The 27,000-nt window shown below is 34.9% G+C and overlaps 1 protein-coding gene across 4 annotated transcripts in view; it reads left to right on the top strand.

Moving 5' to 3' along the window:
* The first annotated feature begins 5,590 nt into the window (after positions 1-5,590).
* Positions 5,591-27,000, top strand: part of LOC148952567 (protein arginine N-methyltransferase 9-like) — a 50,190-nt gene continuing 28,780 nt past the window's right edge. The window contains exons 1-3 of one of the 4 annotated variants that reach the window (XM_089089017.1): positions 5,591-5,610; positions 6,848-7,076; positions 15,438-15,540. In XM_089089017.1, the coding sequence (XP_088945143.1) occupies positions 6,884-7,076; positions 15,438-15,540 (296 nt within the window). In that variant the 5' untranslated portion in view covers positions 5,591-5,610; positions 6,848-6,883. The other 3 variants (XM_089089016.1, XM_089089019.1, XM_089089018.1) reach the window with 3 other exon arrangements.

Raw genomic sequence — 27,000 nt, 5'->3', positions numbered from 1 at the left:
AGGGAGCATAGTTTTGAAACTAAAAACGTTGAAATGATTAGAACACTGGTTCCAATTACTAAAGATCTAAGTTTGTCATCTGGTGTATACTTATTTTTTTTTATTTAATATCTATTATTGGCAAAAAATTTAACATAAACACATCCCCTCCAAATCCCAGAGCATGATTTGGAGGAGGGATAACCAAACAAATCCAAAAAATATAGGCTCTGAAGTCTGTAACACACCTCCGGCAGTATGAAAATGCAAGAAAACACTCAAGAAATTCCGTTTTTCCTTGTGATGTATTTGTTTAAGTCAATATCCCGGAGAAAAATTGAATGATTAATTTCATAGTGAGTATATGCTTGTGAGTCATTAAAAGAGAAATTGATTCATATGTTTGATTGGGTGAGTGTCAGTATGTGTCATGATGTTTTACCTACATGGCTGCCTACAGTTAAAATTCCAGGAAGCCAGGGACTGTCATTGCCGGACCATACCGTCATTGCCAACTACGATTTGCTTCCTCTTTTATAGGCAGCCTTAATGAGTTGAAAATCTTGCCTTGCGTTCAACAGAGATTATTGCGGCTAATTTCTGTAATCATTGATATGCCGTGTCTTCTTCATGGCTATTTCAGGCAATCTTGCCCGTGTTTTTTTTTACTGATTCAGGCAGCCCCAGTCTCCGTTGGTACTTTTCAGGGCTCAGAAAGGCAAACCAGGCACATTAGAAGTAACTTTTTCCAGAAAACTCTGTTTTTCGATCAACAAAAAGCTATTTTTACTCGGCCAACTTCGCCTGAAAACGCCAAAATGAAGACAGGTTTAATTGTTTTGCTCTATTGATTGCGGTTTGGACATCAAAATGAATTTCTTGCAACAAAAATCCTTTCATACTGACTGAAAAAATGGTTAGCTTATAGGCATATTGTTACATAATTGTAACAAAAATTTTCTATCTGTGAAAGCCAGAATTTCAGTTAATTGAACTCTGAAGTATAATAAACAAATATTTTTGAATAGACAAATATTAGTTATTAGACAAATATTAGTATTAGCACAAATATTAATAAACAAATATTAGTTGGAACAGGTTTCAATAAGGGCTTTTGAACGCAACTCGATGATCGTAATCGCCTTTTGAAAATTAATACCTTGCCAAGCAAACGTAGGATTGGACCTTAAGGCTGTGTTGCCACAGTCACAGGTTTCCTGTGAAACTTCACAGGTTTATTTCATGGTCACAGGTTCACAGGTTTTCGCCGCTAAATGGTAGAAATTCACAGGTTTTTGTGCTAAAGGCTTCTAATATGACCGAATATTCTGCTAAAAGTTGAATTTTGTAGATCTCACATTTTCTAACTATTTTTAGTGATTTTGAGACGACTTATATGTAACATAACTCTAGAGCTTTATCACATTAATTACAAATGACAGCCATGGCCATTTTGAAACAACCATGTTGAACTGAATTGAAAATGACGATATGTCGAAGTGAAAAGGCTTTTATATTATTGAATTTTTTCCCTGTATAAACCAATTTGCAGAAATTATCTGTCTGTTATTAGATTGTGAAAAGTGTCTTTTAAGCTTCTTTTATAAGTCTTTTACGCTGCTGTTTCAGCAGCATCTAAGACATTGCCAGACTGGTTAGAGTCTCTTGTGCATGATGCAATACACTACATTATCCATAGTCCAAAGAGGATTGGAGAATTTCATGACCGCCTGAAGTCTACTAAAATTGAAGTGAAACAGTTGCTATCGGTGGTTTCTACGAGATTGTTCAGCTTTGAAGCACCCATCAGACTGCTGTTAGAAACCTAGAATGCCTTTTTATTGTATTACGGTGGTCACGCGTTAAGCGAGGGCACTGCAGATAAAGTGAGCAAGGAGAAGGCACTCAAAATATACAACGCTTTAAATAATCCTGTCACGAAGGCCTCTCTCTATTTTCTTGTCCACGTTCTTGGGATTACCAACTCCCTAAACACTGACATTCAGAGCAGTGACACAAGAATCCGTAGGCTCGTGAGCAGCTTCATTACGACGTACGCAATATTACTCCAAATGTTCATAAGAAATTGCCTGATACTGGTAGTGAAATCACCTTTCTCCATAGATCCGGTTCCCGCGAACTATCTTCAACTGGATGACATGAAATTAGGCACCAATACCGAATGTTACCTGGAGGAAAGCGGATCAAGGATTGCTGAGGACTCACTCAAAGACAGTAAGGTCAACTGTCTGAGGTTCTGCAAGCAGATGAGACAAAGAATAAGCTTGGAAGATCCAATTGTGCCCGATCTTAAGATTTTGGATCCCTGCGTTGCACTCGGATCTGAAGAGGTGTTCATTATTTGTATTCTCGTGCGCTTTTCTACACTTCTGGGAAGCGAAGTAATGACTGTAGAACGCAAGAGAGAAAGCATTGACCGTCAGCTGCAAGAGCTCAGGTTGAGCCGAGCTGATCTTGGTCAAGATCTGGTCGACCAACCATCTGGTTTCTCGAAGAGTATTTTGCATCTAAAGAACGGTATTGGTGACGAAAAGTTTGCTGATCTGTCGGCCTTTATTTTGCACCTCTGTTGTCTTCCCCATACCAGAACTGCTTCAAAGCGACAGTTCTCTTTCCTATCGCATATGAAAACAAGACTGCGTAACAAGATGAACACCGGGAAAGTTAGCGCATTGGAGATGACCAAACAGTTAGTTGGCAAAGCCACCTTCTGGACTATTCCAAGTGATCTACTGGATAAGGCTATCAAACGGATAGAGGCAGTTTGTAATAAAGAAGATCCTTGTTGTGCTGAACCTGACAGCTCACACTCCGACACTGAATAGACTACTGACTTTGACGGGATGAGTATTTCGTTGCTTCTATGCATTCCAGCTCCAATGCAAAGGTTCAGCTCGTAATTTTTCCTCGTCCCAACGATAATTCGTCCTTTTACTCCTTATGGAGAGAACAATTGTCTTTTCTCATTAAATCGTGAAGATATGAGAGGTAATTGTTACTGATTAATAAAAATAAACCAATGACTTATCTTGCGGAAGATACTAGGCCAAAACGTTGGAATGAGCTTCAAGAACAGATTAAATAAAGATAAATTTGATCAGAAGTGAGGTATGAAGATGTACTTTAAGCAGTTAAAGGATTTCAATAAGTTTATCTTTAAAGCGCGAGAGGATTTCTAGTTTTTTTTTCAACTCAATCTTATAAAGTTGATAGAATTTTCAATATTATGAAAGAAAAAACTTAATGTTTCTTTGAGAAGAATCAGATTGCAAAGAGATTATTAAAAAATTATTAGATTGTTAAGATTTCAGAAAGTTTTCCGTTTATTTTCTAAAAATTAGTCTTTTTCTTAATGTTGAGAATTGTGAGTTTCTAGTTTTTAATGGTTGAACTTCCTGTAATGTTCCCTTAGTTCGTCGTGGTTTTTCCATACCCTCTGTTCCTGTTTTCGATTGTTGGGTATCACTGTTACTAAATCAATTTCTAACCTTCGCCAGTACACACTTCGTGATGTTAAAAAGGAAATTCAAATTGTTTTTTCTAAGATTGCTTCCAGTCGAGGGAAGTATAACAGACGAGAACTGGGTAGGCTATATTCTACTTTTTATTATCATTCTGTCCTTGACCTTTCTGGTCTTTCCCCTTTTAAAAAAGAACGATAGTATCTGTCTCTTTTGCAGGGTTTAAGCTACAGGCGGAATTTATTATACCATGACTCGGATCAGGTGTGAGTTATCAACCAATATCAGTGTATCAACCAATCAAATTAACTAATTATGACTCGGATCAGTTGTGACTTATCAATCAATATCATTATATCAACCAATAAAATTTTTGTGTTTTTATGCCAAAAATCATGTTTGCCAAGAGCTGAAGAACCGTAGCGGTGATAATTATTTTTTTTCTTCATTCGAAAACGTCGCAGCATTTACTTGAGAATCATATGCGAGCGGTCCAGTTTAAACCTTGCGTGCAAGACAAACGTGGCTGGCTAATTTTCAGTACCTATTGCTTTAGATTAGAAGTTACCAGAAATTCTACTCGGATCATCAAAATTTAGCGTGGTTTCTAAGAAAACAGGTGGAGTGCTTTGAAAATATGATTTGTGAGAAATTGAAATTCATTCCCCTGTTGCCCGTTTGAAGACTGTAATATCATAACCTAAGTTGTATAGTGCTGAATGTGGGTGACCAAGTTTGATGTCTAGTGATTGCTTTAGATCTCGGCAAAATTACCGTGCGAACGCCCCTTTTCTTTTTTTATGATCTACCAACTTATTTTACTTCTACAAGAAGTTTTGCTTTGTGCTAGCTAAATACAATTCTTTAAAGCAGATTTCTGGTCCGTCAGGCTTAGAGATGCTCAAAATTTAGGAACACTGCATAATCCTAACTTAAATTAAACAAAAATACAGTGAAGACTTTTTCACTAGATAATTTAGCCTTACAATTACCTTAGGTAGCACAGGGCTACTTCTAAATGTTCAGAAAACGGCAAGATAGAGGAGTTGTTAAAAAAAATTTAACCACTTGACAAACCAGCTGGCTGAATGGATATTGTGATCGACCTCTTTTGTTCTAGATCCCGGAATCTGGTGGAGGAATCTGTTAATGAAGACTGAACTTAACAAAGTTGTTTTGCAACAAACTACATCTTGTTATTTTACCTTATATTATCTTGCGAACTTCTATCTAAGCAACGTAATTTGCCATTCTATCTCCTAACATCATAAGTGGCGCTATGGGGTGAAACTTATAAAATTTGATAGAAAATGTGCGAACCAAAAAATTGATAGTTCCTGCCTGGTGTTGCGAATAGATTTTTAGTCTAGGAATTGGGATTTCTGTTAGGTTTGCAAATGGTCTTTAAGGAAAATCCTATGTGTCTGAACTTAAGATGCAATTTCACTATAAGGAAAACCGTGTAGAGGGGATCATACGTTTTTCCATGCAGATTGAACAATTTTATTTTCAAGTTTAAGACTATGTAGGTCATCGTAGGTTAAAATAGACATTTCGTTATTGCAGCCGTTCGGACCTTGTCACACCCAGATAGGTTCTTAATAGCTACCGAAGATCAACGACTTACATCTTTTTCGCGAAAATCATGCAATTATCGAAGTGAAAATGAGTCTCGATGATTGGTCCTTTACTTGCCAACTAAAATAGGTAGTGGTATTTATATAAAATTTCGCTCTATTGACATTCTCTTGACGATATCTTTCTGTTATCTATTGAACTTGAAAAGCACTACATGTAATTTATGTGTAGCGTTAATGTCAAAGCTGGAAATACTTGCAGAACTCATGCAAGGAACAGACCACTAGTTAGCATGCTTTTCGATTTTCCATGACGTGTTTTTGGGTCAGAGGCAGATTTTCCCAGGTTTAAGCATCTTTGATAGTAGCTTTCTAGTGCTGCTACTTCAGAGTAACAAATGTAAACTGTAGTAAAAATGTAAGAATGCCTGAACACGCTCTAAAAGTAGTCACAGGTTTTTTGACGAATTTCACAGGTTTTTTGGCATTCTTTTCACAGGTTTTAAAAATTCGCAGCGGCAACACTGCCTTAAGGTAGGAATTTGAAATAATGCCCACGTGATCATTGCCTTGTAATGATAGAAAAAATAACATATTGTGTTGTTAAAGAAGAGCTTCTGAAATTTTTTGGGAAAAAAGTTGTTTCTAATAAGTGTATCTCGATTTTAACCAATTATCTTACTGCGGTTGTCCTTTCAATAAAACCTTCGTTTTTATGGGACTTTCTTGATTGCAAAGACTCCCAAATCTTTAATTTTATTACTTCCTTAAAAGATAATAGTATTATCCCGCACATAATAGATGTTCTTGTTTGCCAATACAAATCAGATCTTGACTCTTTTGATACAATAAAGGAGGTTTATGTCTATAATAAAAATGCTCTTCAGTTCCAGAATACATTGCCACAGTTCTTTTCTTTACCATCAGGGAATCCCATTAAAATGGATAATGTTATTCATATTCTAGATAAATTTAGAGAAATAAACTCAGTTGCTTGCAGCAATAACACTTCAAGACAACTTTTAGTTTTCCACTGTCAGCCTAATTGTCAAGTTACATTTGCTGGTTTGTTCTTAGGTTATCCAATAGTTTATGTTTTATTAGAAAATGCCAGCTCTGATAGCTTAGACTTTACACCAGTCTGTATTCAGTTGAAATATTTTGACAAAGTCATCACATCATTTACATGTCCATCCCCTGATTATGATAATTACAGGGAAAAAATTGATATTTGGTTTCAGGAAATAAAGCAGCTATGTCCAAATGTTTGCATAAGCTTAAATAGAGTAGATGAATTACAATCTGCTTCCATTGCTCTCTGAATACTCAACAGTTAAAAGTAATAAAAATTAGAGATAAAAATAATGATGATAGATTATGTTAGATCTATTATTAGCCTATTGCTCTTCTACGAACATTCAGTTTTGTGTCATGCAGTTAAGAGTTCAACTGTTTAGTTAAAACATATATTTGTTATGTTAAGACATTATTTTCACACCCTCTTGTTGTAAGACTCATACCTCAAGCTGAATTATAGTCAAGGTTATTACTTATTAGTGTAACATAGTAAAGAATATAATTTCTAATTCAACTGATTCAAGACATATTCAGTCTCCTCTTGGAAAATCATAGGAAATCATAGTATCATAGGAAAATAATTTTTAAGTCCAGCCCTATATGGGAGTTACAAACTTCTGTGTGCTGTCCAGGTGGCTAAGCTCATTTGAAGCATATTGCTTTTAATCTTTTTAAACAACACAATATGAATTATTTTCAGTAACTTGATAAAGATCTATGTAAATTTTGTAGTAAATCAACCAATAATACTAGGATTTTGACTAATTAATGCTACTAAAGAAGCACAAACCACAAGAGAAATCAATCCATTCCAAAGTTCAAATGCTTTTTTTGCAAGATGTTGCAAGCCTTATAGAGAAGAAAGAATTTAAGGAGGCATTAGACTGTTTTGCTGATAATATTTCAAAAATCAGCAATGCTGAAAGAAGTATCTGTGAAGAGGAAATTGTTATATTGGCAGGTAAATCTAAGCTTTGCATTTTACTAAATTATATCCTTTCATCATCTTTATCACTAAAACTGTTTAATAAATATTTGTTGTTATCAAAGTATCTTATAGTAGGATTATGTATATAGTTTGTATTTTGAAGATATATTTTCTTTAGCTTTTTTAATGTAAGCCATGCTTTTTCCATCTTAGAGAGATGATTATGTAAGGTAATTGATGTTCATTGACTGTTATAAACACATTGTTGTGGATTCATTTGCTCAATAGGGCCTTGTAAACATTTCATCAGCAATCATACACAGCCTGAAAATTTAGGAGAGGAAGGGTGACCATTATGAATCTTTCAAAAAAATTGTTTTTAGGCTGGAAATTTCTGAATCAACTCTCAGTCTAGTATTAAGGGGCTTATCACCTGTTAACTGGCATACACTGGACTTGTCCATATTGCTAGTAAGTGCAATCTAAGGTAATATGTTGTTATATCTGTAACAATTTTATTAAAAAAGGAAACTGAACCTCAGCAATCAAGTTACTCTCACCTCATTATAGGTTATAAATTGAATATTAAAACATCAAAGGCCTATATTGCAGAAAATAAGTCTATACTTTGGCAGCAATGATATGCAGCCAGAGGAAATGCTATAACAATGCCTATAGTAAAGGCCATACAGCTCCAATGTTTTATTATTATATATTTTTTTTTCCCAGAGGCACTTCATATGGAAGGGGTCATTCTATAAACTTCAAAGGGGGCTCATTCAGTTGGAAATTGAGAGTTCTAGTGCCATTTTTAAGAGTAAAAAGTGATCAGAGGGTAACTAGCCCCCCCCTCACACCTTTTTTCCCAAATGCATCTGATAAAAATTTTGAGATAGCCATTTTATTAAGAATAGTTCAATGATCACATAACAAAACTCCAGTGTTGACACAACCCCCAAGGGAATGGGGGCAGGTGTTGTAAGTTATGCCCTCAGGGCATTTATGGTAAGGAATGCTCATATAAATTTCAGAGAGGCCTCATTTGATTGGAAATTGAAAGTTCTAGTTCACTTTTGAAGAGTCAAAAGATATTGGAACATAACCAGTCCCCCCTGTGCCCTTTTTTTCAAATACAGCATTCAATGAAAATTATGAGATATCTATTTTGTTAAAAATAGTTCAAATATCATATAACCAAAACTCTGGTGTCAACAGAACCCCCCAGGACCCAGGGGCAGGTGTTGTAAGTTATGCCCTGGGGCCATATCTGGTTCTTATGGAAGTGATGATTGCATAAACTCCAAAGAGGGCTCATTTGATTGGAAATTAAAAATTCTAGTTCACTTTTTAAGAGTTAAAAGAGATTGGAGGGCACCTACCCCCTCCCCCTCCATGCCTTTTTTCCTCAAACCCATCTGATAAGAACTTTGAGATAGCCATTGTTCAAAGCAACAGTTCAAAGACCACATAACAAAAACTGTGGGGCCAACACAGCCCCCCCCCCAGGGCCCCCAGGGCAAGTGTTGTAAGTTATGGGAATATATGGTTCTTATGGAATGGATGTTTGTAAAAACTTCAGAGAGGGCTCATTTGATTGGAAATTTAAAGTTCTAATTCAGTTTTTCAGAGTCAAAAGAGATTGGAGGGCAACTAGTCCCCCCCCACATCCCTTTTTCCCCAAATGCATCCAATAAAAATTTTGAGATAGCCACTGTGTTAAAAATTGTTCAGAACTTAGATAACAAAACTCAGGTGTCAACAAAACCCCTCAGGGCCCAGTGGCAGGCATTGTAAGTTATGCCCTGGGGCATATATGGTTCTTATGAAAGGGATGCTTGTATAATCTTCAGAGAGGGGTCATTCGAAAGGAAATTGAAAGGATTGGAGATTAAAAGTTTGAGTTCACTTTTTAAGAATCAAAAGAAATCTGAGGGCAACTATCCCCCCCCCCCACGCCTTTTTTTTCCAAGGCCATCTAATGAAAATTTTGAGATAGACATTTTGAAATAGTTCAGACATCAATAAGAAAAACTCTGGTGTCAATACAACCCCCCAGGGCCCAGGAGAAGGCATTCTAAGTTATGCCCTGAAGGCATGTATGGTTCTTATGAAAGAGATGCTTGTATAAACTTCATAGAGAGCTCATTTGATTGGAAGTTGAAAGTTCTAGTTCATTTTTTAAGAGTCAAGAGATTGAAGGCAACTATCCCCCCACCCTTTTCCCCAAACTCTTGCAATAAAAATTCTGAGATAGCCATTTTGTAAAAGATAGTTCAAAGGTCATATAAGAAAAACTCCTGTGTCAACGCAACCCCCCAGGGCCCAAGGGCAGGCATTTTAATTAATGCTCATGGGGCATGTATGGTTCTTATGAAAGGGATGCTCGTATGAACTTCAGATGAGGCTCATTTGATTGGAAATTGAAAGTTCTCGTTTACTTTTTAAGAGTCAAAAGAGATTGGAGGGCAACTAGCCTGCCTCCCCTCCATGCCCTATTTTCCTCAAACTCATCCGATAAGAACTTTGAGAGAGCTATTTTTTTAAAATTATTCAAAGATCATATAACAAAAATTCTGGGGTCAACACATTCCTTCAGGGCCTGGGGTAGGTGTTATAAGTTATGCCCCACAGGTATATATAGCTGTTATGGAAGGGATGCTTGTATAAAGTTCAGAGAGGGCTTATTGATTGGAAATTGAAAGTTCTAGTTTAGTTTTTAAGAGTCAAAAGAGATCAGAGGGCAACTATCCTCCCCACGCCTCTTTTCCCCTAAATGCATCCAATAAAATTTTGATATAGCCATTTTGTTCAAAATAGTTCAAAGGTCAGATAACAAAACTCCAGTGTCAGCACAACCCCCCCAGGGCCCAGGAACAGGTGCTGCAAGTTATGCACTGGTGGCATTTATGGTTCTTATGGAAGGGATGCTTGTATAAACTTCAGAGAGGGCTCATTTGAATGGAAATTGAAAGTTTTAGTTCAATTTTTAAGAGTAAAAAGAGATTGGAGGGAAACTAGCCCCACTTTCCATGCCCCTTTTTCAGCAAACCTATACAATACAAATTTTGAGATAGCCATTTTTTTTAAATAGTTCAAACATCAGATAACAAAAACTCTGGTTTTGACAAAACCCCCCAGGACCCAGGGACAGGCGTTGTAAGTTATGTCCTGGGGCTGTATATAGTTCTTATGAAAGGGATGCTCATATAAACTTCAGAGGGGCCTCATTTCCTTTGAAATTAAAAGTTCTAGTTCACTTTCTCAGAATCAAAAGAGATTGGAGGGCAACTAGCCCCTCCCCCCCTCAATGCCTTTTTCTTCCCCAAACCCAACCGATAAAAATTTTGAGGTGACCATTTTGTTAAAACTAGTTCAAACATCAGATATTAAATCTCTGGGGTCGACACAACCCCCCAGGGCCCAGGGGCAGGCATTATAAGCTATGCCCTGGGTGCATATATGGTTCTTATAGAAGGGATGCTTGTTTCAACTTCAGAGAGGGCTTGTTTGATTGAAAATGGAAAGTTCTAGTTCACTTTTAAAGAGTCGAAAGATATCGAAGGGCAATTACCCCCCCCCCCCCACGCCTTTTTTCCCCAAACCCATCCTATGAAAATTTTGTGACAGCCATTTTGCTAAAAATTGTTCAAACATCATATAGTAAAAACTCCAAGGTGGACACAAAGTTATTTTTTTACTTTGATATTGTTACTTTGATACTAGTATTGATACTTTGATGAATATTTGATTTTGAAAAAAAAGTTTAATTTTAAAGTAAGGTATTTTTAAAAACTTGAAACTATTTGCAATAAAAAATGGACAAAAATTAATTAAAAAAACTTTCCGAAAAAGAAGTTTTTCAAAGAAAAGTAAATGCCATTTTAAACTTAATATCATCAGATACAAATACCTGTTAAAATTTAAACTAAAAACAACCAGAAAACAATCATAGCAAAAAACATACAACAAGTAATAATATAAATGAAGAAATAAATCTTAAAGCAAGTAATTCTTAAACTGAATATGCAGATCAAGCTTAAAAAAAAATATTTTGCTATTGAAGTATAAATGAAACCTATAACAAACAGAAATTAAATAAATAATCAATGCAAACAAACATACAATAGATACTAATGTAAATGAATAAATAAATCTTAAAACAAGTGAAGCTTAAATTGAATATTCAAATCAAGCTTGAAACAAACAAAAATCCCTACAAGGAAGAGTTTGGGTATTGCCTCCTTCTCTCACTGTAAAAGTCTAAAACCTACTGTATCATGGCACTTTACTGAAAACTATATGTGTCTTGAACAGTCTTGGAAAGTATAAACAAAATCAAATTGAATATTTGATATATGATGATATTGGTTGTTTAAAGATCCATCAGTTCAAGATTTAACTTCACTATAATTTTGTTTAATTTTTAATGCTGTAAGAACTGGAAAAGAAAGTATTTGTAATATAATTTGTTTTCAGTGAAGCGCCAATGACGCAGCAGGCTTTAAGTTTTTACAGTTAAGGAAGGGGACAATTTTAGGGGTGTTGAACAATTTTAGAAAGAACTAATAAATTAAACTGGATACTTGATGTATAATTATATTAATTGCTGAAAGCTCATCAGTTCCAAATTTTACTGTAATTTTAATGTTTATTTTCAATATTAAGTTTCTGGATATTAAGTCTCCAATTTTCTGGAGCAGGTATTTACAGTGAAAAGTGCAAATAATGCGCTTAAAGGGACATGGTTGTGTTTTCCAAGGAAATCGTCAATCTGTTTCAGTATTCAAAATTGCCCTATCTGTTTGCACTCATCTGTAGAAATACTTGATCTGTAATCTATTTTTTTCACCAAAAGTCACAGTTGTATTTTTTGAGGAGTTTTTACTATATGTGAAGTAAAGGATCCCTAGTTGTAAAACTTAAAAAAAAAACTTTTTCATATTTGGACCAATGGTTCGCATTGTGCAGGTACTGATCTCCTGATTCAATGCCTTTGGCTGGGAGTGCAATGCATGGTTGGGAGCAAATCATCTGGCACTTCCTGTGTTTTTCCCCCAGATTTCTCCAGATACCCATTTAGAGCTGGGATGACTCTGGCTGAGCTTACAGGGTCACACCGTTGACCCCTGTTCCAAACCAATTTGGAACAGGGGTCCAAGTTTTTGAAACCAGCAACACCAGGACTCAAACTCCAGACCTCAGGATTTCAAGTCCAGAGTACTAACCCCTTGGCTAGAGTGGCTCATGCCCTAGTTGTAGCTCAGGCAAAACATTTGTTAATTGATTTTCTTGTCTTCCTGACTCAAACACCTGCACTTTTGCTTAAATTATATGGGGCTGCAGTTGTATCTTCTCTGAATGAAAATATGTGAACCTGTTATAATCTGATATGTTGATTTGGTGTTTGGTGTTTGATCTCCTTTGTTATTTAGGAAAAAATAGCAAATCAAATAACATATTTGAAAAGGCCTCATTGCTGTCTTGTTTTCTCTAAAATGTTCTAGAACCAGCAAGTGACCAGTCCTCCTGTCAGCAAAATCAAAGCCACAAACTGATTTACTGCATGTGTCAAATTACAATTTCTGAGAATAGTGAACAGTCCTGATATAATTAAGCTGTTCCAGAGATTTTTTGAAAAACAAGGAAAAGTCTGCAAAATCTCAGACAGCTCCAAAAGTTTGAAAGCCACCATATTAGCTATACTTCTTTAAAACAGATGTTGAGCATAGTTTGTGTTAAGCTAAGTTTTGAGTTTCCCTTAGATCTAGAACAAAAAAAGTTTTTTTAAAATGAAAGTTAAGATTGATGTTAAAACTTGAATGTCAACCTGAAATTGTGCTTTATGTAAGAGGGGCTGTAGCGTGCTCAGCACTCAACTCTATATGTAGAGTTAAACTGATACATTCCTGAAATCGTTTTTGAATCCAGTAAATGAGACAGCTAATAATTGTATACTGATTGCCTTTCTACACATTAATGTAAATTTTATTAATTAAAACAAATCTAACTAATGGGCTGTTTCATTCTTAAAGCACTACAGAAGCTAAACTTTTATTGCATTGCTCATGTGTTGGGGCATTCATTCATGAATTAGTGAGATGAAATGTTCAAATTTTACCACACAGAGCAAGTGCTGAAGAGGCAGAGGGTGAAGTGTGCTCATAATTTGCTGATAATTCCTGTTTGTTCTATGTTTTAATGGTCTTCTAAACTTTCATTTGAAAAGCAAATATTTCCCCTATTAATTGTTGTATCTCTTATGTAAATCTATTGGCTGTTTGCAGGGGGGGGGGGGTCTAGTAATGAAATCGCCAGTCATAATTATAATTTTGTTTTCAAAAGGGTAGTTTATTTGGTCAAATGCTGTTCCTTGGTCAAGCCTCTCCATCTATTTCTATAGGTAATAAAACGAAATGAAATTAATTTTTAGTCGCAAATTTTCTGCTATATAAGAGAAGAGTTCTCTCTTCTCAGTATCCATATTGCATACTTAATCCAAATAGCCTATACTCCTCTAAACAAAGAGGGGCTCTGTTGGAATTCCTCCCCCTCCATTTTAATCTGAAGGGTCTCTATTTGAAATTTCGAAAGTTAGGGCATAAAATTGCACTTATTGAGGCTTCTTGCACCCTTTGCAGCAAATGAATCCACTTTAGTCCCTGAAAATAATAGGTACTGTCTTCAATGCTTTGTATAAATTAATTAAGCTTCTAATGAATCAAAAGAGTTGAATTGAGATTAGAAATAATTGTCAACCATTCATTTCATACAGACTGCATTTAGGCTATGTTTAGAGATGAGGACACCATCTAATCAAGTTACAGCCTCTGAGACACTTATGTTTCTATGATAATGGGGTAATAAATTTTAATGTTGATAAAGTGCCTGATTTAGGACAGTCACTGCAATGTGCTAATCAATTAATGCAAAGACAAACTAATATTAATATCTATATACATTACAAATATATTAATATCTATACACATTACAAAATTGTGCTGCAATGTGCTCTGTTTCTTTGTTTTTAATTTTCACTATTATTATTATTATTAAAATATGACGGAATTACTACTTTATCATAGGCCTTTGAATGAAATTACGAGGGGGGAGGGGAAGGTCACCAAGATTATCCTTGGGGAGGATTAAAAATATTTTCCAGAGATCAATGACATCTTAATTTCACCAGAAAATGTCATGCTTATACAGTTGTGGTCTTCCATAAAAAGGGGATGCCGATTCCTTTCGCTAGTTTCTTTCAACTTAGCGTGAGAAAAGACAAAGAGAAGTCACAGAATAGGTGGAAAATATATAATTTGGGCTATATATTTGCACATTGGGGGGTGGGGTAAAGTATCTGGACAGTGTGAAGTCAGAAACCAAATTTGATATTTTCTAAAATTCTGGACACAAATAGTAGTGATTAATTTAGTTTCATATCTCCTCTAGTTGACCTGAAATAAAAAACTTGATACCATTCACAAAAAAAATTCTGTTCACTTTCTTTGATAGCATGGATACACTTACGCTATTTTGATTTGGTTAAATTTTAAGAGCAGAAGTAGCCCCGAAATTTTGAACATAATACCCTCAGTCGTTCTTGGGATACTGCTGATAGTGCTGAGATGCCTTATTAGGAATTAGCATTAACACAGGGCATTTTGATTTAATCTTAAGGCAAAATTTAGTTTTTAAAAATAATGGGCAAATGGGTGGGTGGGCGGGGGAAGGAGACTAGTTGACCTCCAATCACTTTCGACTATTAAAAAGGGCATTAGCCCTTTCTATTTTCAGTCAAATGAGCCCTTTTCGAAGTTCCTACGACAAATCTTTTGATATGAAGTGCCCTAGTCTAAAAAAAAAAATAATGATACATTTTATAATACAGATAATAATACAGATTGATCTTTACTATAAAAATATCAAACCTTCCAATCACTGCAATCACTGCACAAAATCACTGCAATGTGCTAATCAATCACTGCACAAAATCACTGCAATGTGCTAATCAATTAATGCAAAGACAAACTAATATTAATATCTATATACATTACAAATATATTAATATCTATACACATTACAAAATTGTGTATAGATATAATTAATATCTATACACATTACAAAAACTTTTGTTATAGAGAGAAAGTTAATAACTATTTAGTGTAGATACAAACTTTTCAGGGAATCTGGAATTTTAGGGTTGACATCAATAACACAAAATGGTTAGGATAAGTCATAGATTCCAAATATTCTGTTGTTCTTGGGTGATGAGTGCATATTTTTTTTCTTTAGTTGTTTTTAAAGACTATTTTAATGGTTTCTTATATACTCTTACTAACTGTTTTAACAGTGTGACTGAATTTACCCTAAGATTAAAATAATTCAGTTAAATTTCAGAAGTTGTTTCAACATATTGTGATGATGCTTATTTCCTTCAAGTACTTGGATTGTATCCACAACACCCAAAACTCCTGTTTCTATATGCCTGCATTCTTTTAAGGTAATCTTTTAATATATATCCTGAACTATTTATGCTCCCTAATTTCTATTTGCTCTTTATTTTATGCTCCCTAATTAGGAACGTATTGCCTGCTAAACAGCAAATAAAATGTTTGTTGAGATTATTTCGTTTTTGGAGAGTGGGGAGTAAAATTTGAAAATCATTTTATGCTGTAGTTTTTTTAAGCTATACCGGCTATACCCCAAAGCATTCTTTGAGGAAATATCATTCACCTGCATGCAGATGTAAAACTGTGCTTCTTTGAGGGGAAAAAAGGATGGCTGGTAGTGAGTGAGTTAGTAGTGTTTGTAAAGCGTTATGTTTACTCATACAAGTTTATAAATTTCGTGTTCGTTTTTGATTTGATCAAAACCTTTTTCTATGAAAAAATAATGAAGGGAGAAGAAAAGAGGAAAGAATGAAGATAAAAAAGACAACTATGTTTGGCCCTGAAACTGTGCTTTTTTGAGGGGGAAAAAGGATGGCTGGTAGTGAGTGAGTAAGTAGTGTTTGTAAAGCGTTATGTTTACTCATACAAGTTTATAAATTTCGTGTTCGTTTTTGATTGGATCAAAACCTTTTTCTATGAAAAAATAATGAAGGGAGAAGAAAAGAGGAAAGAATGAAGATGAAAAAGACAACTATGTTTGGCCCTGAAACTGTGCTTTCTTGAGGGGTAAAAAGGATGGCTGGTAGTGAGTGAGTAAGTAGTGTTTGAAAAGGGTTATGTTTACTCATACAAGTTTATAAATTTCGTGTTTGTTTTCATTTAATAAAAACCTTTTTCTATGAAAAAATAGTGAAGGGAGAAGAAAAGAGGAAAGAATGAAGATAAAAAAGACAACTATGTTTGGCCCTGAAACTGTGCTTTTTTGAGGGGGAAAAAGGATGGCTGGCAGTGAGTGAGTAAGTAGTGTGTGTAAAGGGTTATGTTTACTCATACCAGTTTATAAATTTCGTGTTCGTTTTTGATTTGATCAAAACCTTTTTCTATCAAAAAATAATGAAGGGAGAAGAAAAGAGGAAAGAATGAAGATGAAAAAGACAACTATGTTTGGCCCTGAAATTTTGCTTTCTTGAGGGGGAAAAAGGATGGTTGGTAGTGAGTGAGTAAGTAGTGTTTGTAAAGGGTTATGTTTACTCATACAAGTTTATAAATTTCGTGTTTGTTTTCATTTAATAAAAACCTTTTTCTATGAAAAAATAATGAAGGGAGAAGAAAAGAGGAAAGAATGAAGATAAAAAGACAAGTATGTTTGGCCCTGAAACTGTGCTTTCTTGAGGGGGAAAAAGGATGGCTGGTAGTGAGTGAGTAAGTAGTGTTTGTAAAGGGTTATGTTTACTCATACAAGTTTATAAATTTCGTGTTTGTTTTTGATTTAATAAAAACCTTTTTCTATGAAAAAATAATGAAGGGAGAAGAAAAGAGGAAAGAATGAAGATAAAGACAACTATGTTTGGCCCTGAAACTGTGCTTTTTTGAGGGGGAAAAAGGATGGCTGGCAGTGAGTGCGTAAGTAGTGTTTGTAAAGGGTTATGTCTACTCATACAAGTTTATAAATTTCCGGTTCGTTTTTGATTTGATTAATTAAAAAAAAAACTTTCCGAAAAATAAGTTTTTCAAAGAAAAGTAAAGGCCATTTTTAAACTTAAGCTCAGGAGATACAAATACCTGTTAAAATTAAAACTCAAAACGAACAGAAATTAAATAAACAATCATAGCAAAAAACATACAACAATTAATAATATAAATGAATAAATATATCTTAAAGCGAGTAATGCTTAGATTGAATATAAAAATCAAGCTTGAAACGAAAACAAATATTTTGCTATTAAAGAATAAATGAAACTTTAAACGAACAGAAATCAAATAAACAATCAATGCGAACAAACATACAATATATATTAATGTAAATAAATAAATAAATCTTAAACCGAGTGAAACTTAAATTGCATATGCAAATCAAGTTTGAATCGAATAAAAATAACTACAAACAACAGTTTGGGTATCGTCTCACTGCAGAAGCCTAAAACCTATTGCGTCATTGGCGCTTTACTGAAAACAATTCTTTGAAATATTTTCACTTTTGTAACTTTAAGAAATCAAAAATTAATTAAGATTTCAGAGAATAAATATAAGCATTTGTGTATTAAATTGACAATACACATTTTTTTTCAGTAAACTCATTTGAATTTTTTTTCAGTAAAGTATAAATTGTATTCTCACTTTTAGAAAGCATAGGGGTTTTGGACCCTACTCACATTAGTTTATGCTCGTTTTGAGTTTAACTCTAATATTTATTTTATTTTTTTTCGTTTTGGGTTTCATTTGTTTATTGATACTGATTTGCGGTAGTTGTATGCTTGGTAGATTATATGATAGTCCGGACGCCAGGTGCTGAAAATGTGAACCATACCACGACGGAATGGGGCTGCTACGAGAATTAGCCTACCCTCCACCCCCTAAATTGACCATGCGGATTCAAAAATACCAATTGCACTTGCTTGCGAGTGGTTGAACACTCCAAAACTTGACATCTTACAGCAGTTTGATGATTTAGAAAAGAAAAGAAAGTTTCAGATAAGTGTAAACTGTAGTTTTACGCTCAAATAGAAATACATAAAAGCCATATAATGTTTTCACAAAAAAGAAACATAAATAGTTAGAAAAAAAAGCACAGTTTAAAAAAATGGAAAAACTATATGAGTCTTGAAAAGTCTTGAAAAGTATAAATAAAATCAAGTTGAATATTAGATGTATAATGATATTAATTTTTGACAAATCTATCTGTTCAAGATTTTTTTTTCACTGATTTTTTATTTTCATTTTCAATGCTGTAAGAACTGGAAAATAATAAATTTGCAATATACGAGTAATTCGTTTTCAGTGAAGCACCAATGACGCAGAAGGCTTTAGGTTTTTATAGTTAAAGAAGGGGGCAGTATCCAAATTTTGTTTGTAGTAAAACTATATTTGTCTTGACCAATCTTGAAAAGAACTAATAAATTAAACTGAATATTTGATGCATAATGATATTAATTGCTAAAAGCTCATCAGTTCAAAATTTTACTGTAATTTTAATATTTATTTTCAATATCAAGTACAAAAGAAAACATTTGTAATACAATTCGTTTTCACTAAAGCGCCAATGACGCAGTAGGTTTTAGGCTTCTGCAGTGAGACGATACCCAAACTCTTGTTTGTAGTTATTTTTATTCGATTCAAACTTGATTTGCATATTCAATTTAAGTTTCACTCGTTTTAAGATTTATTTATTCATTTACATTAATATATATTGTATATTTTGTAGGTTTATTCTCATTGATTGTTTATTTAATTTCTCTTCGTTTTCAGTTTCATTTATACTTTAATAGCAAACTATTTGTTTTTGTTTTGAGCTTGATTTTCATATTCAGTCTGAGCATTATTCGCTTTAAGATCTATTTATTCATTTATATTATTACTTGTTGTATGTTTTTTGCTATGATTATTTATTTAATTTGTGTTCGTTTTGGGTTTCTTTTATTCTTTAATAGTAATTTCTGGTCGTTTTGAGTTTGAATTTTAACAGGTATTTGTATCTTCTGAGCTTAAGTTTAAATTGGCCTATACTTTTCTTTGAAAAACTTAATCTTCGGAAAGTTTTTTTTAGTTAATTTTGTTCGTTTTTTATTGCAAAAAGTTTCAAGTTTTTATGGCATGGGGGGGGGGGTGCTTACTGTCCGATGGATTGAAAAGATAGCTCCAATAAGGGGGTATAGACTATTTCACTTGCTGATACAAAGGGATCAAGACTGTTTGGAGTTAACCTAAATAGGAATTTGTGTGCAAACGTAATTTTCCATCTATGACATAATATGTATTTAAACCTTATATTGGGGTAACTATTATATATTTCCTATTTTTTTTTCCCATACAAAACCCCATCCCATAAGTTATACCCCCCTTAATAAGTTATGCCCCAGGGCATAACTTACAACGCCTACACCTGGGCCCTGGTGGGCTGTGTCGACACCTGAGTTTTTGTTTTCAGAACTTTGAACTATTTTAACAGAATACCTCTCAAAATTTGCAGCTCATTCATTTGGGGCGTGGAGGAGGGAGAGGGTCTAATTACCCTCCAGTCTTTTATTATTTTTAAAAAGGGAATAATAACTTTTGATTTCCAATAGAACGAGCCCTCTCTAAAGTTTATACGAGAATCCCTTCAATAAGAAATAATATGAAGGATTCGGAGGATTTTTAAATTACAACCCTTGCCCCGAGGGCTTTGGGGGAGTTGTAATCCTCATAGACCTAATTTCCAGAACTTAAAACTACGTTTAATTAAATGGTTCTTAAAATTTTGATTGGATGTGTTTGAGAAAAATGTGGGTGTGAGAGGGTGGTTTGTTGCCCTCAAATCACTTTCGACTATTACAAAGAGCACTAGCTCTCGGAATTGCCAATCGAATGAGCCTTTTTTGAAGTTTCTACGACACCGCCTTCTATAAAAACCTTATATGCCCCCATGGCATAACTTAAAACCCTTGCCCAGAGGGTTGTGGGGAAGTATCTTCCTCAAAAACATATTTTGTAATTGGAAATCAACTACACTGAACAAAATGGCCATCTAAAAATGTTTACTGGGTGTGTTTGGGGGAATGATGGGCGGGGGGCCTAGTTGCCCTTCAATCACTTTCGACTATTAAAAGGGCACTAGCCATTTGAATTTCCAATTGAATGAGCCTGTTTTGAAGTTACTACGACAACACCTTCTATAAAAAACCTTATATGCCCCCAGGGCATAACTTAAAACTCTTGTTCCGAGGGTTGTGGAGGAGTGTCCTCCTCAAAAATATATTTTCTATCTGGAAATCAACTACACAGAACAAAATGGCTATCTCAAAAGTTTGATTGGATGTGTTTGGGGAAATGATGGGCGTGGGGGGGGGGGCTAGTTGCCCTCCAATCACTTTCAACTATTAAAAAAGGCACTAGCCCTTTAATTTCCAATCGAATGAGCCTGTTTTGAAGTTTCTACGACAACACCTTCTATAAAAAACCTTTTATGCCCCCAGGTCATAACTTAAAACCCTTGCCCTGAGGGTTGTGGGGGAGTTTCCTCCTCAAAAATATATTTTCAATCTGGAAATCAACTACGCTGAACAAAGATGGTCAACAAAAAATGTTTATGGGATGGTATGGGAGGACTTTGGGGCGTCTGGGCGCGGGCTATGTGTCCTCCAAACATTTTTGACTATTAAAAAGAGACCTAAACCTTTGAATTTTAAATCGAATGAGCCTTTTTTGAAGTTTCTATGACAACGCCTTCTATAAAAAACCTTATATGCCCCCAGGGCATAACTTAAAACGCTTGCCCCGGGGGTTGTGGGGGATTGTCCTCTTGAAAAACATGTTTTCTATCTGAAAATCAACTACGCTGAACAAAATGGCTATCTCAAAATTTTTATTGGACATGTTTGGGGGAATGATGGGCGTGGGGGGGGGGGGGTTTAGTTGCCCTCCAATCACTTTCGACTATTAAAAAGGGCACTATCCCTTTGAATTTCCATTCAAATGAGCCTTTTTTGAAGTTTTTACGACAACGCCTTCTATAAAAACCTTATATGCCCCCAGGGAATATCTTAAAACCCTTGCCCTGAAGGTTCTGGGGGAGTGTCCTCCTGAAAAACATATTTTCTATCTGGAAATCAACTACGCTGAACAAAATGGCTATCCCAAAATTTTTATTGGATGTGTTTTGGGAAATGATGGGCTTGGGGGCGGGGGGGGGGGCTAGTTGCGCTCCAATCACTTTTGACTATTAAAAAGGGCACTAGCCCTTTAATTTCCAATCGAATGAGCCTGTTTTGAAGTTTATACGACAATGCCTTCTATAAAAACCTTATATGCCCCCAGGGTATAACTTAAACCCTTGCCCTGAGGGTGGTGGTGGAGTATCCTCCACAAAAACATATTTCCTATCTGGAAATCAACTACGCTGAACAAAATGGCTATCTGAAAATTTTGATTGGATGTGTTTGGGGAAATGATGGGCATGGGGGGGGGGGAAGGGGGCTAGTTACACTCTATTCACTTTCGACTATTAACAAGGGCACTAGCCCTTTAATTTGCAATCGATTGAGCCTGTTTTGAAGTTTTTACAACAACGCTGTCTATAAAACCTTATATTTCCCAAGGGCATAACTTAAAACCCGTGCCATGAGGTTTGTGGGGGAGTATCCTCCTCAAAATATATTTTCTATCTGGAGATCAACTACGCTGAACAAAATGGCTATGTCTTCAGGGTATAACTTAAAACCCTTGTCCTGAGGGTTGTGGGGGAGTGTCCTCCTCAAAAATATATTTTCTATCTGTTAATCAACTACGCTGAACAAAATGGCTATCTTAAAATTTTGATTGGATGTGTTTGGGGAAATGATAGGTGCGGGGGGAAGGGGCTAGTTACACTCCAATCACTTTCGACTATTAAAAAGGGCACTAGCTCTTTAATTTCCAATCGAATGCGTCTGTTTTGAAGTTTCTATGACAACCCCTTCTATAAAAACCTTATATGCCCCCAGGGCATAACTTAAAACCCTTGCCCTGAGGGTTGTGGGAGAGTATCCTCCTCAAAAATATATTTACTATCTGGAAATCAACTAGACTGAATAAAATGGTTATCTCAAAGTTTTGACGGGATGTGTGGGAGGGACTGATGGGCGGGGGGGGGGGGCTAGGTGCCCTCCAATCATTTTCGACCATTAAAAAGGACACTAGAACTTTCGATTTCCAATCGAATGAGCCCCCTTTGAAGCTTCTACGACGACCCCTTCCATATGAAGTGCCTCTGGGAAAAAAAACAAAAAAAAAACAAAAAACATTGGAGCCGTATGGCCTTTACTATAGGCAACGCTACAGCGTTGCCTCTGATAAAAACATTTTTCTATGAAAAAATAATGAAGGGAGAAGAAAAGAGGAAAGAATGAAGATAAAAAGGACAACTATGTTTGGCCCTGAAACTGTGCTTTTTTGAGGGGGAAAAAGGATGGCTGGCAGTGAGTGAGTAAGTAGTGTTTGTAAAGGGTTATGTTTACTCATACAAGTTTATAAATTTCGTGTTTGTTTTTGATTTAATAAAAACCTTTTTCTATGAAAAAATAATGAAGGGAGAAGAAAAGAGGAAAGAATGAAGATAAAAAAGACAACTATGTTTGGCCCTGAAACTGTGCTTTTTTGAGGGGGAAAAAGGATGGCTGGCAGTGAGTGAGTAAGTAGTGTTTGTAAAGGGTTATGTTTACTCATACAAGTTTAAAAATTTCGTGTTTGTTTTTGATTTAATAGAAACCTTTTTCTATGAAAAAATAATGAAGGGAGAAGAAAAGAGGAAAAAATGAAGATAAAAAAAGACAACTATGTTTGGCCCTGAAGGCTAATTCTTCCAAAAAGGACTCTATTTTTGCTTGATGCTTTACCTAGCCACTAGTGGGATGAATATTGGGCTCACTTATCCCACTTTCTTGCACAGGTTTGCTTACTTTTACTTAGTGGGCTTAGGTGGTGAACATGGGCGCCCATAAGCTGGATTCCAGGGGGGGGGGCAAATCTCATCTAATTGTCACTTTTAATACTATATAATAGAAATCTCAGAACAAAAATATAAAAATAAGGCAGCATCGTTCAGCCAGGGGGGCGCCCCCTGCCCCCCCCCCCCTCAAGTGTAGACTTCGGGATTCGATGGTTTTCCATTCTTAAAACTCGTCCGAGATACCTCCATCTACGGGATCACTCCTGTTTGATAAGCTGAATATCCGATTATGGATGACCTTAAGTACTTATAATTATAAAATTGAATGTAACTATAGAATTTTATCTTAACACTCAAAAACAAGCACTCCTATTTGATAAGCTGAATATCCGATTATGGATGACCTTAAGTACTTATAATTATAAAATTGAATGTAACTATAGATTTTTACTTTAAGTACTTATAATTATAAAATTGAATGTAACTATAGAATTTTATCTTAACACTCAAACACTCAACACTCAAAAACAAGCACTCCTATTTGATAAGCTGAATATCCGATTATGGATGACCTTAAGTAATTATAATTATAAAATTGAATGTAACTATAGAATTTTACCTTAAGTACTTATAATTATAAAATTGAATGTAACTATAGAATTTTACCTTAAGTACTTATAATTATAAAATTGAATGTAACTATAGAATTTTATCTTAACACTCAAACACTCAACACTCAAAAACAAGCACTCCTATTTAATAAGCTGAATATCCGATTATGGATGACCTTAAGTACTTATAATTATAAAATTGAATGTAACTAGAATTTTATCTTAACACTCAAACACTCAACACTCAAAAACAAGCACTCCTATTTGATAAGCTGAATATCCGATTATGGATGACCTGAAGTACTTATAATTATAAAATTGAATGTAACTATAGAATTTTATCTTAACACTCAAACACTCAAAAACAAGCACTCCTATTTGATAAGCTGAATATCCGATTATGGATGAATTGGAATATTACCAAAAAAGATCTCTCCTGACCGAAGTCGAACATATGAATTTGCATACCAAAAACGAAGGACATATATAACAGATGAATTGACTCCAAGCTGGGTAAGTGAATACCATAGTTGGCTGTGACAGACCGAGTCAAAAGCTTTTGAAATATCCAACACACATAAATGAACTTCAGATCCATCTTTTTGTGCTTGAATTAAAAAAGAAGTAAGAATTCGATGCGCATGTTGGCATCCTATATTTGGTTTGCACACATATTGAGTGGACAGATAATCAACTTGCGGAAGAATTTTAGTAAGCAAAACATATTTAAAAACTTTTCTCAGCGAACAGGCTAACGTAATAGATCTGTTTGACGCGCAATTAGTTGGATCTTTCCCTCGATTAAAAATTGTAATGACGTTCCCGCAGCAAAAAGAGTCAGGCATCAAAGACGTAAATAGACAAATCTGAAATAATAACTGCAAATGATAGATCAATTCTTTCGAATCAATATGAAGGTGAAAAATACTAATACCATCAATATCACATGATTTTGATTATAAGTTCTTAACCGAGGGAATGACAGGGTCAACAGCAACGGGAGACACATATCCTTGATAAATTTTCACAGGTAGTGCATTAGAACAGAGGCTAGTAAACCGAGAGTAAACTACATTATCCATAATATTAAACATCTTTTTATAGTTATTAATTCGAGAGACATTAGGGATCTGTTCGGCATTAGGAGGCTAATTAAATTTCGCAAAATTAATAACTTGTTCTCACTGACTAGGGGTCTTGGAAAATTCTACACCATTGTACCTTACTTTATAAAGATAATGTTTAAAGTCCAACTTCGTTTTCTGTTTAATGTTAAAAAGGTGAACCCTTAAAGGGCGGCCGCACGCTACCCAAAGTCTAAGTCACAATTTTGCACGATTTTTCACAATTTCTAAATCAGAGTCAGATTTCCATATTGAGCCTCTAGTCTTAAGCTAAAAACGACAAAGTGGGACAGCCACTTCTTAAGCTTTTTTTCAGACAGGAAACAATCTGGCTGTAATATATATTCAGCTGAACTCGAGCTTGTGGGGATATAACACTGGTACAGAGTAAATTAAATGGAACTTTAATCGTAGACAGAAGAAGAGCAAGGGTAGATAGATATAGAGGCCAGTCCGCTTTATTCCAGTCTCTTTTGGTTATCCACTTTTTGTAATTAGTACGTAAGTTCTGTTTAGCCCGAGTCGTATTGATGGTGACAGTGGCTGGAAGGGGCAGATGGTCATAATCACGTTCATCCTGATCAATGTGAATATCACTAATAGAAACACCAGCAGAAACAACACAGTGATCAATATCAAACAATGAACCGCTATTATGTATGTATGAATGGGATGCATCTTTTTCCAAAACCCGATAGCCATTAGGTAGCGAATCCAAAAATAAATCAGTTCGTGTTGAGGTAGAGTTTATATCACAGTTCATATCGCCTAAAAGGATCCAATCAAGTGCGTTACTCTCAACACTAATAAGAAGGGTCTTTAGCGATGCATATGCTTTAGTATACTTTGTTAGAGATGGAAATGATCTTTGGTCGCAAAGGAGGTATATATTAATAAGAACTATGTTACCAAGACATTGCAATGAAATAATCACATTCACGATAACACACAGGGGATAGCGGGAGTGTTAAGATAAAATTCTATAGTTACATTCAATTTTATAATTATAAGTACTTAAGGTTAAATTCTATAGTTACATTCAATTGTTACATTCAATAGTTACATTCAATAGTTCTATAGTTACATTCAATAGTTACATTCAACCCAAGTAGTGATTTGAGCTGTAGTTCTTTTTCAGTTAAGCTGGCTCCTGCGTTGCGTTGGCTTGGGATTTGTATCTGCTCTTCTATTTCAGCTATCCGTGCTAGTGAACTTGCAGATATTAAGGATAAGCTTAAAGTATGTTATGCTAAAATTGTCCCAAATCGTGGCCGACATTCTCGTAAGGCCTGGGCTAAACTCTATTCAACATATTGGTACCATTCCATTCTTTTTCTATCAGGTTTGTGCCCATTTTTTTAATAATAGCGATATGCAGGATATTAGAGTTTTGTATTTCCGTTATTGTAAATATCTTTTGTATTTGCCTCGTTGGTATAGAAACCGTAAGATTGTTCGAATGTTTAATGCAACTGATATATTGACGTCATATAACAAGTTGGACTCCAAGTTAAAAGATGAGGCCTGCAAGTGGTTGGGTCCTTTTCATCCTCTTGTGCGATTGTTTTGATTTGCATTTGTAGTTTTTTATATTGATATTGTTTTGCATGTGTTTTTTTTTGTATGTCTTTACCTTTTATTTTCTTTTGTTACTCCACTTTTTTATAATGTTAGTGGGTCAAAAATAAATTATTATTATTATTATAAGCTGAATATCCGATTATGGATGACCTTAAGTACTTATAATTATAAAATTGAATGTAACTATAGAATTTTATCTTAACACTCAAACACTCAACACTCAAAAGCAAGCACTCCTATTTGATAAGCTGAATATTCGATTATGGATGAACTTAAGTACTTATAATTATAAAATTGAATGTAACTATAGAATTTTATCTTAACACTCAAAATTAAAAAACAAGCACTCCTATTTGATAAGCTGAATATCCGATTATGGATGACCTTAAGTACTTATCAAACAGTTCGTGGTAACGAACTGTAAGTAAGGAGCGACCCGGCTCAATGGTAACCGAAACTCTAAAAAACGGAATTTTGATACCAATAGATAAATCAAAAGAATCAAATTTTAATGCTGATCTCAAATATATAAGTTTGATCAAGTTTAGTCTTACCTATCAAAAGTTACGCGCCTGAGAAAATTTGGCTGATTTTCGAAAAAAGGGGGAAAGACCCCCTAAAAGCTATAGAACC

Source organism: Artemia sp. Qi Xiang Cuo, chromosome 5, assembly GCF_049724085.1.
Source record: "Artemia sp. Qi Xiang Cuo chromosome 5, ASM4972408v1, whole genome shotgun sequence".
Taxonomy (NCBI): domain Eukaryota; kingdom Metazoa; phylum Arthropoda; class Branchiopoda; order Anostraca; family Artemiidae; genus Artemia; species Artemia sp. Qi Xiang Cuo.
Note: the sequence above shows the minus strand (reverse complement) of the source record. Positions and strands in the feature narration are given on the sequence as shown.